Source organism: Rana temporaria, chromosome 3 (genome assembly GCF_905171775.1).
Source record: "Rana temporaria chromosome 3, aRanTem1.1, whole genome shotgun sequence".
Lineage (NCBI taxonomy): Eukaryota > Metazoa > Chordata > Amphibia > Anura > Ranidae > Rana > Rana temporaria.
In genome coordinates, this window is record NC_053491.1 from 254,119,896 (window position 1) to 254,132,541 (window position 12,646).

The window sequence follows — 12,646 nt, forward strand, 5'->3', positions numbered from 1 at the left end:
CTAAATTTCAAAAGCCAGTATAAAGAAATAGTAGTGGTAAACAAACACTTGTGGGTTTATCTAATCATTTTTTAAAGATAATTCTCCTTTAAGGGGGCATGGCATGTGGTGTGTCCTATGCCTACATACTTTTTCTAATAGGCGTCCCTCATTCCCATCTCAGAGTTGAGAGGTATCAAGTTGAGAGGTATGTATTTCTTCTATCTATTTAACACGTTCCTTCCGTTCACTAAACACTGGCCCTCTAACTCTAATACATAGATTTCCCAACACACTGGTGTGCAATAAGGAGACCTTCAGACTATTGAAGTTTTTTTATTGCCTACTACAGGAGACCAAAATAACATGGATCTTGCCCCCAGTAAAAGTATTCCAACTACAAAGAGATTAAACTGCTAGTAATTTTAACTTTAAAGCAATACTTCTACTATTCAACCATTTGAATGGGCTCATAAAACGATAAGTAGCGAAAAAAAAAAAACAGCATACTGCAGATGTAAGCAGTATGCTGGAACTAATGTCAGAAAGTTGATTTGGGGGTGAACTCCCGCTTTAAGGGAGCACAGTCAAGTATATGTTGTTGCAGTGTGCCAGCGAAGGAATTTGTCCTCTTTTTTGTTGGTCTTTGAATCAAGTTAGACATCCCATAATCCCTTTTACCTCATCCAACTTGAAATCCCTAATAAATCCCCCAAAAAAGCCTATGGACTGTTCCTTGTGTCTGAATGCAGGTTGGAATATTCGTGTTGCCAGGCTGTGCAGAGGACCCAAAACTCAGTGGCTCCTTAGGGGGTAATGCTACAGGTACGCTACACTATATAAAGTTTTTGTTTTTAGGTTTAGTTACACTTTAAGCCCCACCCCTGATAACATTTATTAATCTAATCATCAACTTTTGTTAAGGTGGGGCAGCCATACATAGATCAAAGTTTAGCTGGTCGCTGCTGAAGCAGTCAAATTTCGATCCATCAAAATTTAAGGTAAAGCCCCATTCTCCCCCTGCTGTAATTCATGGCCCTCTTATTCAAATGTCATATTCCAGGTTGTCATTGGGTTCTGGTACTTAAAGCGGGAGTTCAGCCCCAAATCAACTTTCTGACATTAGTTCCAGCATACTGCTAACATCTGCAGTATGCTGTTTTTTTTTTTTTTTCGCTACTTATCGTTTTATGAGCCCTTGTTATCCGTCTCTGAGCGGGGATCGCTTCCGGGTATAGGCGTTCCTAAGCGAAGAGGAGTTGATTGACGGTCGGCTAAAGCGCGTCACGGCTTCCGAAAATACCCGAGAGTGACACTCGGGTGTTTACGGCGCCTGCGCAGTCAGCTCTACACGCCAGGCGCAGGCGCCATTTAGCGCCGTAAACACCCGAGTGTCATTTCGGGTATTTCCGGAAGCCGTGACGCGCTTTAGCAGCCCGTCAATCAACTCCTCTTCGCTTAGGAACACCTACTCCCCGCAGGATTCCCCGCTCGGAGCCTGATAACAAGGGCTCATAAAACGATAAGTAGCGGAAAAAAAAAAACCCCAGCATGCTGCAGATGTTAGCAGTATGCTGGAACTAATGTCAAAAAGTTGATTTGGGGCTGAAATCCCGCTTTAACTTCTGTCAAATGAGAATGTTGTGAAAACTTTTCTCGATCAGAAGCTGCAGCTGCTAATCAGAGTATTCTTACAGAGGAGACCCCTGCAGTCAGAATACAATGTCCTGACAAGATGGATTCCTTCATCCTCTTCCCATGTTAGTTTTTTTTTCAGCCCACTGGCTGAATGAAAAAAAACATCCATCTGTGGCCGGCTTTACCCATGGCAGGAGTTGAGGGTCCATGTACAGCTTGAGTCTAGGATTCAAGGAGACCCCACAGGGTTGGATTTGAATGTCAGAATGGATATTTGCAGAAACAAGCATTAAGAGGTTACCTTAGAATTTTTTTTCAGGTCAGGTCATGTTCACAAAAGTCGTCAAATTTTGCAAAGTTTAAATTCCGTTTAAGCATGTTTAGGGGGCATATTTGTAAAGCAGTGACTATGACTCACCAAACACGGTGGTGTCATTTAACACATGTACCAGGAAGATTAACTTGCATTGAGTGTTGGCAATAGTCAGATTCTCTGTTTTATAAATATGCCCATAAGAGTTTTAATTAACGAAAGAGGAATCTGTATACGTTACTGGTAAAGATGCACAAATTTGTCTCTTTTCCCTGAAGCATGCAGTTAAAGTCTAAATTCCCATAATTCAACCTAAACTATGCCATATGGTCCAATTTTCACAATCTTGGCTGGTGTTGTATTCGGCTGCCTATTGGTCCTGATTTATGGTTTAATAATATGGCTACTCTCTGGCAAAGCAGCCAACATACCGATTCATTTCATTTGTGCAGACGTTTCTGGGAGGATAAAATAGGCTTCTGCAATGCAGAATTGCCAGCTCGGCGGCAAGATTTTGCTGCTTATTATTGTTCTATTTATGCCTTTTCTTGTAGTTAGTTTTTATTGTGATGGTTTAGGGGGAGAACAATGAAGAGGATGCAGAACGAGCACTAAAAACACAAACCACAATTTCCATTCCATTGCCTGATTATTTCAAGCGTACTAGGCAATGAGAATTCACACATGAATGTAAATGAAGACGTGTTCTGCCGAGGTAAAGAAAATCAGCAGGGTAGAATGTATAACACATTTTTTATCAGGAACACGATCCACAGGTATGTAATAAACAGAGAAGCTTGAGCACAGGTGGTGCTTGACCCATAAATCACACAAAAGAAATGCAAAATATTACTTAATGAACAACAACTTGTAATAGTTTAACAGAATAGGTAATTGGTCAAATAAGCAGATGGGAGGATAACTGTAACTTGCAATTACAGGTGCAAAGTTAAAATTAAAAATGCAAAACAGGGTCAGAATGCCAAAGAGCATGCATACACTGCCCACTGCTGAATAATACAAAACAGACTATGAAAGCTGCACAAACATGTCCTCTTCACAGCAATGCCCCTATGACTCAGGGTAAGATGTATTTGCACAGACTCTATAAGACTCAATAGCATAACAGAGAGTGTGGCTGAAAATCACTCCTGAAGCAAAATCTATTTAGAACACAAACAGCTACTTGCACGTATCCTCCTAAACAGTGTCCCTCTCAGTGAAGTTCGAGAGTAGAACCAGTACCACAGGTGAGCAGAACTAAAGTACTCTGGTAGCAATTGGAGGTGGGCTCACCACAGTAACTGGGTCTTCTGGAGAAGCTGCAAGCTATTAGGCTCCTGTCCAGCTGCTCAAATACTGGTCCTGACAGTGGATGGCCGCTCACCCAACTGCAGATCACTTACTCTGCTTTATCGGTATTGCCTCTGAATTCCCCAGAAAGGTTAAGCAGGGAAACATATCTTCCCTGGGCGTATCCAGGAACCCTTGCAGTTGTAGAAAAATTAGTTACATGGGCCTGTGTCTGCATCTGAGCATTGTGAGAAAAAGGGCACTCAACTACACCAACCTGAGCACATAATAGAATACACATTTTTAAAGTCTAAGTTGACCCTAATTAAAAAATAATAAATGCATATAGTTTGCAGGTAAAAATGTGCATTTTTTTTTTTTTTTAAAACAGTGTCCTGCAAAATATTGCATCTGCGATCAACATATCACCACTGCAATGTCAGGCTCCTGCAGACACTGCCTACAAATTTCTGCCCGTACCTCTCTCTACAGTCTGTCACCAGTGTGAATGAACTATGAATGGGCTGGTCAGCACATTTTCACTTCATTTGAACTACACATCCATTGCCTCTGTGGCAGATGGGACTTTTAGTTTCAAAGTTCACAGATGCCTGTGAATGAATTACATGGCTGGGTGGGCAAAGCCATGCGAAGCCTTGCTATTTTTAAAATGTGACAGTGGGTGCAGGGAGAAGAAACCTCATCTGCTGTCACACTGGTGGGGGGGGGGTGATTGTTAGGGCGGACAATTAGAACATATTACATGTTACACCCTGTGTACTGGTGTAACATGTTTTAAAAGGTAAACATATTCTTTAACAATGGCTTTGAAAGTCTATTATTTCTTGAACATTCAAATAGTATTTTCCCACCTTAAGAGGCTGTTTATTGTTAAGGGTTATGGTTTGTGAAATAAAGGAATATATTTTGTACATAAAGTGTCAATATAAAACCACAGCGCTATGAGAATAAATTAATATTCAAATCTAAATATACAAACACAAGTGTACAATGTGATATCACAATGATAAGTAAATAACTTATAAACTTGTAAACATGCAAAATAAGTGAAAAAAAGGTGAGAAAAAGTTCGTGATGCTACAGAATACGTAACGTATTCAAAAAAGAGAATTCATGTGACTTCAAAAGTAGTTGATCCACTTTCCAGGACTTCCACCACACCTCAGTGTTCAGTGCTCCAATCCCCCTCACAGTGGACACTCACCACAATCATATGCCTCCCACTCTCGTGTTTGGCTAACGAGCTTGTAATAAGAGTATCTCCAGGGTATCACCAATATAAATCCAAGTGTTAATTCCGAGAAGTTTCCAAAGTGATAATGCAAAACAAGAGAAAAATGCACAATAGTGTAAAAACGTAAGACCAGTTTATTAAAACACTCAAATGAACCTTCAAAAGTTGCACTCACAAATCAGAATCACAAAAACAGCTTTGTGTGATAGCAGATCACTGCACACTTCAAACTCCTTAACTGTAGATAATAGTGGTCACTATTATCTAGTGACCACTAAATGGGAGTGGGAGGCATATGATTGTGGTGAGTGTCCACTGTGAGGGGGATTGGAGCACTGAACACTGAGGTGTGGTGGAAGTCCTGGAAAGTGGATCAACTACTTTTGAAGTCACATGAATTCTCTTTTTTGAATACGTTACGTATTCTGTAGCATCACAAACTTTTTCTCACCTTTTTTTCACTTATTTTGCATGTTTACAAGTTTATAAGTTATTTACTTATCATTGTGATATCACATTGTACACTTGTGTTTGTATATTTAGATTTGAATATTAATTTATTCTCATAGCGCTGTGGTTTTATATTGACACTTTATGTACAAAATATATTCCTTTATTTCACATACTATTTATTTAAGCAGCAGCTAGGCGCTTTAACTTCTTTCCATCTGGCGCAGTAGTGGGTTATCAGTCGGGCGCAGTTTTTGATACCCCAATCATCACAAGGGTTATGGTTTATTGAAGAATGCATACAAACAAAACTTTTCTGTTTATTTTGTTTCTAGTTTTCTATAGTATGAGAGAAGGTTACCCTTGTTAGTTCATTTTTGACTTTGTAGTATCAGAAGATTTCCCTTTGCTAAACTGTCTATGAGACCCAACAGAAAGTGAGAGAAAATCTCTACAAACTGGGATGAAATACCCTCTTAGACAGCTGCCACAAGAGCAGGTGTCTCCATTGGTATATCTATCCAATGGGGACACAGTAATACAATTTTGAAAAGACTTCCAATCTTTCTCTACTTCTATCCAAAACGATAAAAAAAATTCCGGCTATGCATACATGTAGCGCAGTAATCAATTATTATTGTTTGGTCAAGGTTTCCTAAGTTGGATGTTTGATTTCCACCACCTGCTTCTGGAAGAAGCTTCTACAATATACAGCAGGGAGATTTAAATATCCAGTATAAGTATTTATCATGCCCCAGCCAATCACGGGAAGAAGGCACCCGGAAGGTGGCTGGGGGGGGGGTGATAAATGTTTGAGAGGCCTTTCCAGAGTATTCTTTCCACTGCTAGGAGGGGAACAGCTACACTGAGACAAAAGTGACAATCTGGACGTAGAGATTACTAACAGATTTTTGCTGTAAGGCACTGTTCTTAAAGAGGTTGTAAAGGTACATTTTTTTCCCCTAAATAGTATCCTTTACCTTAGTGCAGTCCTCCTTTACTTACCTCATCCTTCGATTTTGCTTTTAACTGTCCTTATTTCTTCTGAGAAATCCTCACTTCCTGTTATTCTGTCTGTAACTCCACACAGTAATGCAAGGCTTTCTCCCTGATGTGGAGTGTCGTGCTCGCCCCCTCCCTTGGAATACAGAAGAGTCAGGACGCCCACTAAAACACAGCTCCTTTCTCTATCTGCAACGTAGAGAGCGTCCTGACTCACCTGTAGTCCAAGGTAGGGGCGAGCACGACACTCCACACCAAGGAGAAAGCCTTGTATTACTGTGTGGAGTTACAGACAGAAGAACAGGAAGTGAGGATTTCTCAGAAGAAATAAGGACATTTAAAAGCAAAATTGAAGGATGAGGTAAGTGAAGGAGGACTGCACTAAGGTAAAGGAAGCTATTTTGGGGAAAAAAAATTGTACCTTTACAACACCTTAAGTCCTGGTCTGGGGAAGGATCTTTTGTCTCCCTCACTGAGGATCTACCTGTGGAGGATAGGTGGCAGGCAGATCTTGGGACATTGTGAGTAAGATCTGGTTTGGACTTTAATGTGTACGTGCCACTACAAGAATTTGTGCTAAAAGTTTGTCTTCTTGTTGATCCTCGTGGAGTATCCTGAAACTCTTGAACCTCTCTCCTGTTTCATGTTAATACTGCAATAAACTCTAAAAAGACATTGCCTAGACTGAGCTTGCATTGTCGGTGTGCATGGAACTGTGCTTGTGACTGGCAGCTTCTGTACTACGTTGGGAGAAGATGTATCGTTCTCAGTGGCCCCTCCCCTGAGCATTACATACATTTTATTAAAAGGTTTCATCAACGAAAGGAGTGATGCAAAATAATCACACATACAAAAAGAACAATGATGCTAAATTGTATTTAACTAATGTGCCAACACATCCCAAGGAAAGTGTCATATCTGTAAAAAGCGATGCTGTAAGCACAGATCCAGCAAACAATGAGCATGAGATAAAAAGATAAACAGGATGTAAGAAAAAAATTGTTAAAAGGAAAAAGGATACATTTTGAAATTAACAAAACTACAGAGTGCCACCCTTTAAAATGGCATTCATGCTTTCAAGGCATTTTTTCTTCCATTACTGTTGCAGCAATGACAATCCATGGTTCCATCCCCTCATATTAGCTACATGCAATACATTATGACCATACAGAACTGTAACTACTAATGTAACCACTTAAAGTGAACTAATGCATTTTCCCTCTCAATGATTTTACATTTTACCCACATTTCCATTTGCTTTTTCTCAAAGTAGATCTAATTTTACCCACAATCACACCTTTATAACAATGTGTAGAAAAACAGGATGGCTACGGAATACATCGTGACTGCGAAATGTATAATTACAGAATCGCAGTATGTAATTTCTATACATTTTAGTATGTAACGTGAAGGCATTTTAGTCACAGTTGCAGCATTTCTAGCAATTGCCAGAATGTTTAAAAGCTTTAGTATTATGCTTCATTTTTAAACATTCATACATCTAGGTTTATATATGTATTAATTTTACACAACAAACAGTCTAGTATAGGAAGCTGTACTGCAAAGACATAGGTGTGCTCAGCCTATTGCATTAGGGTGTGCATACCACTTCCCATTCTTTCACTGTCCAGTACAGCTGAGGCTGCAGAGAAAGGCTCAAACACACATGCCTTTCTCTGCAGTCTCAGCTGTACTGGACAGTGAATGAATGGGGAGTGCTCTGTGCTGAGTGGCTTCCTTTTCACTTACAAATTGAAGCATAGTAAACACAGTTTACTATAGTTCAGTTATGAATGGACACAGTGAACAAGTGTGTTTACTGTGTTCATTTAAACAAGGAAAGGGCTGGTCAATTAAATATTAACTAGCCCCTTGCACCGCTCTCAATCCTGAAACATCCCCCACAGCAGCCAGGGGGCAAGGAGAGGAGGGAATTCAACAGCACTGTAGGTGAGGGGGGGGGGGGAGTAGGGGCAGGTAGGGGGCAGTGACAGTTGTTTTTTGTATTGTTATCATTGTGGTCAGGCAACGCACTAGCACCTTTGCTTATATGTGCTGGGTGTTTAGTGTGCTCCTGCTCCTTTAAGGAGGGTTGGGCTCCCTCCAGTCATCTGCCCTTCATCTATCCATCAGAATACATGTGCTTCTATTGAGGAAACTTTAAATTTTAGAGTTAGGACTGCAATACACAGGGAGCCTTGACGGGGCCTGCAGCTTACGCATGTATTTGCAAATGCGTGCAACTAAACCCCTGTTTTTAACGCACTGTTAGACAGGTGAATTTGGTTGGTTGCTGATTGGTTGGTGAGTTGAGCTTGGTTATTCTGTGTGTTTGTTGACATGCGTCCGCCCTTCCAATGCTCCTTGCTGTGAAGACTAGTCATAGGTAGGGGCAGTAACAGTTTTTTTTTTGGGGGGGGGGGTGGAGGCGCAACACGGGGGAAACAGGACTGCATGTAGTGATTAGGGTGTGCCCAGGCATACCTGGCACACCCCCTGCGCACGTCTGTGTGCAAAGATGTATCCAGATCCAACAGAAATTCAAACTAGATCTGTATAAATATAAATACCATAGTATGGTTTTTCCAAACTCTACCCCAACCTAAATTATAGTGGACCTCTGTCCAATACGTGTAGCGACACATGAAAATTAGCTGTCCCAATGTAAAATCAGTAATGTTTTTACCTGTGACCTAAAAAACTTGGCCTGATAAAGGGCATTGACAGTGAATTTTGAGTTATTATTGTAACGTTTACATGAAAGTATTTCCACTGTCTCACATTTTTTTGGCTTGAAAGCCCATACTCAAGTTTGGGACCATCACCCACACTCCAGTTCTCCACCTGCATTAGCTTATTTTTTTAAATTCTTTATACATATCCTTTTACCTGATATTGTTGGTCTGGTTACAGGACATCATGGGTTCTCTTCCTAAATACTGAGACGCTGAATGTGTTTATGTAATGACATGGTACTGTTCTTTGCAGCATTCTGCTGTGAGCCCAAGATGGCTTCATGATGCACACAAGTGGGTTAAAAGACCCCAAGCATCATTCACCCTGGACCGGTGTTGGACCATAAGGGAAGATAGGTAGAACTGTCCTGCAGCATGGAGAGGGCAAGAACTGCTATTTAATTTTTTTAAACAGGAGGCAGGGGTCCATTTAGAAAAAAATAAATGTATTACTGTGTTTCAAGTACAAAGTTGATGGTTCTCCATTTAGTAGCTGTATATCTGCATTATTAATTTTAACTTCATTGATCAACAATTCAGAAAACGTGTTGCTTTCAACCAGGCATACCTTTCTGATACTGCTGTACTAAGAGGGGAAGAGTGAGAAACGATTATGTCTCCTGCCCTGCCAGACTGGGCTGTGCTGTGTGGTAGGGCTGTGTGAATATATGAAAACACAAATACCCCATATGTGAACTTCATCTGTGTATTTAGGTGTTTGCCTGATGTTCAATTGAATGCTTAAAGGGGTTGTGTAGGTTAATTTTTTATTTTCTAAATAGGTTCCTTTAAGCTAGTGCATTGTTGGTTCACTTACCCTTTGCTTTAATTTCCCTTCTAAATGTTATTTTTCTTTGTCTGAATTTCTCACTTCCTGTTTCTCCTCAGTAAGCTTGCCCCCATCATCTGGCTGGGGGTTAGTCAGCCAGTACAGCTTACTGAGGAGGAACAGGAAGTGAGAAATTCAGACAAAGAAAACAAAGAAAAAAAAAACATTTAGAAGGGAAATTAAAGGAAAAGGTAAGTGAATCAACAATGCACTAGCTTAAATGAACCTATTTAGAAAATAAAAAACAAACCTTTACAACCCCTTTGACTCCAGATTTTCAGCAGCAACCAGACTTCAAAAAGAAGGATATTGCTGGGAGCCAAATTAATTGTGCTCCATGCAAATCTGCTGATAACGAATAAACTGACAGGAGAAGAGATCAGAAGGATAACCTCATTACCATAAAAACTACAATTCATCCATGCTACGACAATAAAAAAAAAAGAAACAGCAGCCAGCAAAAATGTGTTAAATGTAAATACAACAGTTAGAGCCGGTTCACACAGGGGCGGCACGACTTCGGGGGCGACTCGGCAAGTCATCCTGAAGACGACCTCAGAGGCGACTTGCAAAAAGAACCTTTTTCTAAGTCGGAGCGACTTGCGTCGCTCCTATTAGAACGGTTCTGGTGAATAGAATGGGACGCGACTTGTCAGTCGGCTGAGTCGCCTGACGAGTCGCCCCAGTGTGAACAGGCTCTTACAAAGTCCAGGTATGCAGCGGTAATCAAATATGTAAATAAACATTCAAATGACATATAATGGATATTTGAAATAACAGACAAAGTCCATATAATGGATGTAAGAAGGACAGATGAAAGCTCCACACCAGCTTCAGTGCAATGAGAAATGCACACAACACCACCATGTTTCCGGCAAGTCTCCTTATTAGAACGGATGGACCCTCAAACTGTAGCGTGGTCATATAGACATACAACATAGAAGCGTCAACGACTCAGCACTGAACATCCGGTAGAGTGGCTCCAACAACCATCATTGCTCTTGTAGGTTCAAAACGAGCAGTTACACAATTATGCACACACTTCCCAATCACATAAGACTTTCCTTTTCAATCTTCAGCTGCTGTAATTTTCTGTAAAATTCAATGCAACATGGCAACCTGCAGCTGCTCTGTAAACAAAACTGGTTATGAAAAGGGTTACCACAACCAGCAGTGTCTCATGAGGAGTGAAGAGGTGGAAGGCTGTTCATTGCTGAGACACTGCTGGTTGTGGTAACCTTTTTCTATGTACCCCCCGAAATAGGTTGTATTCTCTGCATGGGTCACATCAGCATATTACTACGGCTTCAGAAAATCATGACGCTGGTGTGTGTGAGCGCCCATGGAAGCAGCTATGGACCTCCAGAAGAATCACTGAGCCAATCACACAAGCAGTAAATTACATTTTTGGAGCAGTTTTGTTTATAGAGCAGCTGCAGGTTGCCATGTTGCATTGAATTTGACAAAAAATGACAGCAGCTAAAGATTGAATAAAAAGGCCTTATGTGTTTTGGAAGTGTGTTCACGATCATGTAACTGTTCGTTTTGAACCTAGAAGAACAGCTCATTGATGGTTGTTGGAGCTGCTCAGCCTGGTGTTTAGTGCCGAGTCATGGATACTTCTATGTTATATGCATATATGACCACTCTATAGTTTAAGGGTCCATCTGATCTGGTAAGGAGTCTTGCTGCAAACACGGTGGTGTTGTGTGCATTTCTCATTGCCCCGGGTCTGGTGTGGGGCTTTCATCTGTTTTTCCCATATCCCATGGACTTTATCTTTTATCTCAAATATCCATCATATGTGATTTGAATGTTTATTTACCTATTTGATTAGCGCTGCATAGCTGGACTGGCTAACCTCATTAGTCTGCTGCTTCTTCTCTGTCCAATTAGCAGTATAGGGATGAGGAGATGACACCATTGTATTCCTAAACGTAAAATAATGCCTTGTACACACGATCAGAATTTCCGATGAAAAAAGTCAGATGGAATTTTTTCATCGGATATTTCGACTGTATATGGGCCCCATCGGACTTTTTTCCATCGGAGTTTAGAAATAGAACATGTTTTATTTTTTTCCGATCGTTTGTGTGGAACTCCGACCGAGAAACAAACACGCATGCTCAGAATCAAGTCGATGCATGCTCGCAAGCATTGAACTTCATTTTTCTCGGCTCGTCGTAGTGTTTTACGGCACATCGTTTTGGACGGTGGGAATTTGGTCTGACAGTGTGTATGCAAGACAGCTTGAACGGAATTCCGACAAAAAATTCCAACGGATTTTATTTCCATCCCTGTGTACAATAAGCATAATACGTGGTGTTATCTACCTGGCTGTGCTGTGTGATGAGGCTGTGTAAATCTCAGGAATGAGAATAGAGATACAAATCCTTTGATGGGTAAAACAGCTTCCTTAGGTATATTTTATATTAAGATGTTTGCCTGGAGTTCAACTTTAAGTCTGCAAATATGTAAGATACAACTTTTTCCCTTCTTCCCTTACTTCTTTTCCTTTTCTTTCTAACATCTCTTTCCTAAAGAACTAGCTATGTTGTTTGAATGTAGTTTTAGGTAGACATTTTATATATATTACAGTACTAACCTTGGTACTGGGTGAATGCAATGGCTGGGGAAGATACCAACTTTTCCTGTGACCAATGAGATTCCTCTGAGCCAACCTTCTTGGATTTTTCCCAGGACACGAATACCTTCTCCTTTCTGCAGATCTATTTCTTCTGGTCCATGAGCTGTGTATGGATGGACAGCGATACCCCTGTTAAAAGTAAACATGAGGCTTTACAATTTTTTTTGCAATAAACCAGTGTTTAAATAATGGAACATTTTTGAGCTTTTGCTCACCAGAACACAAACAGCAATACATGCTGGGCTAGATTCAGAAACAAATGCCTATCTTTTGGCGGGTGTAGCATATCTCATATACGCTACGCCGCCGTAACTTTGAGAGGCAAGTCCCGTATTCAGAAAGAACTTGCGCCCGAAGTTACAGCGGCGTAGCGTATATGGGCCGGCGTAAGCCCGCCTAATTCAAAATAGGCTGGTAGGGGGCGTGTTGTATGCCAATTAATCATGACCCCACGTAATTGATGTTACTAACGAACGGCGCATGCGCCATCCGTGAAAGTATCCCA

The 12,646-nt window shown here is 40.8% G+C and overlaps 1 protein-coding gene across 3 annotated transcripts in view; it reads right to left on the reverse strand.

Annotated features, from left to right (window-relative positions):
* SH3RF2 (SH3 domain containing ring finger 2) overlaps positions 1 to 12,646 on the reverse strand; it is a 201,161-nt gene that overhangs the window by 20,154 nt on the left and 168,361 nt on the right. For all 3 annotated transcript variants that reach the window (XM_040344589.1, XM_040344586.1, XM_040344588.1), the window contains one exon: positions 12,100 to 12,270. In XM_040344589.1, coding sequence (XP_040200523.1) covers positions 12,100 to 12,270 — 171 coding nt within the window. The remainder of the gene's footprint in view (positions 1 to 12,099; positions 12,271 to 12,646) is intronic.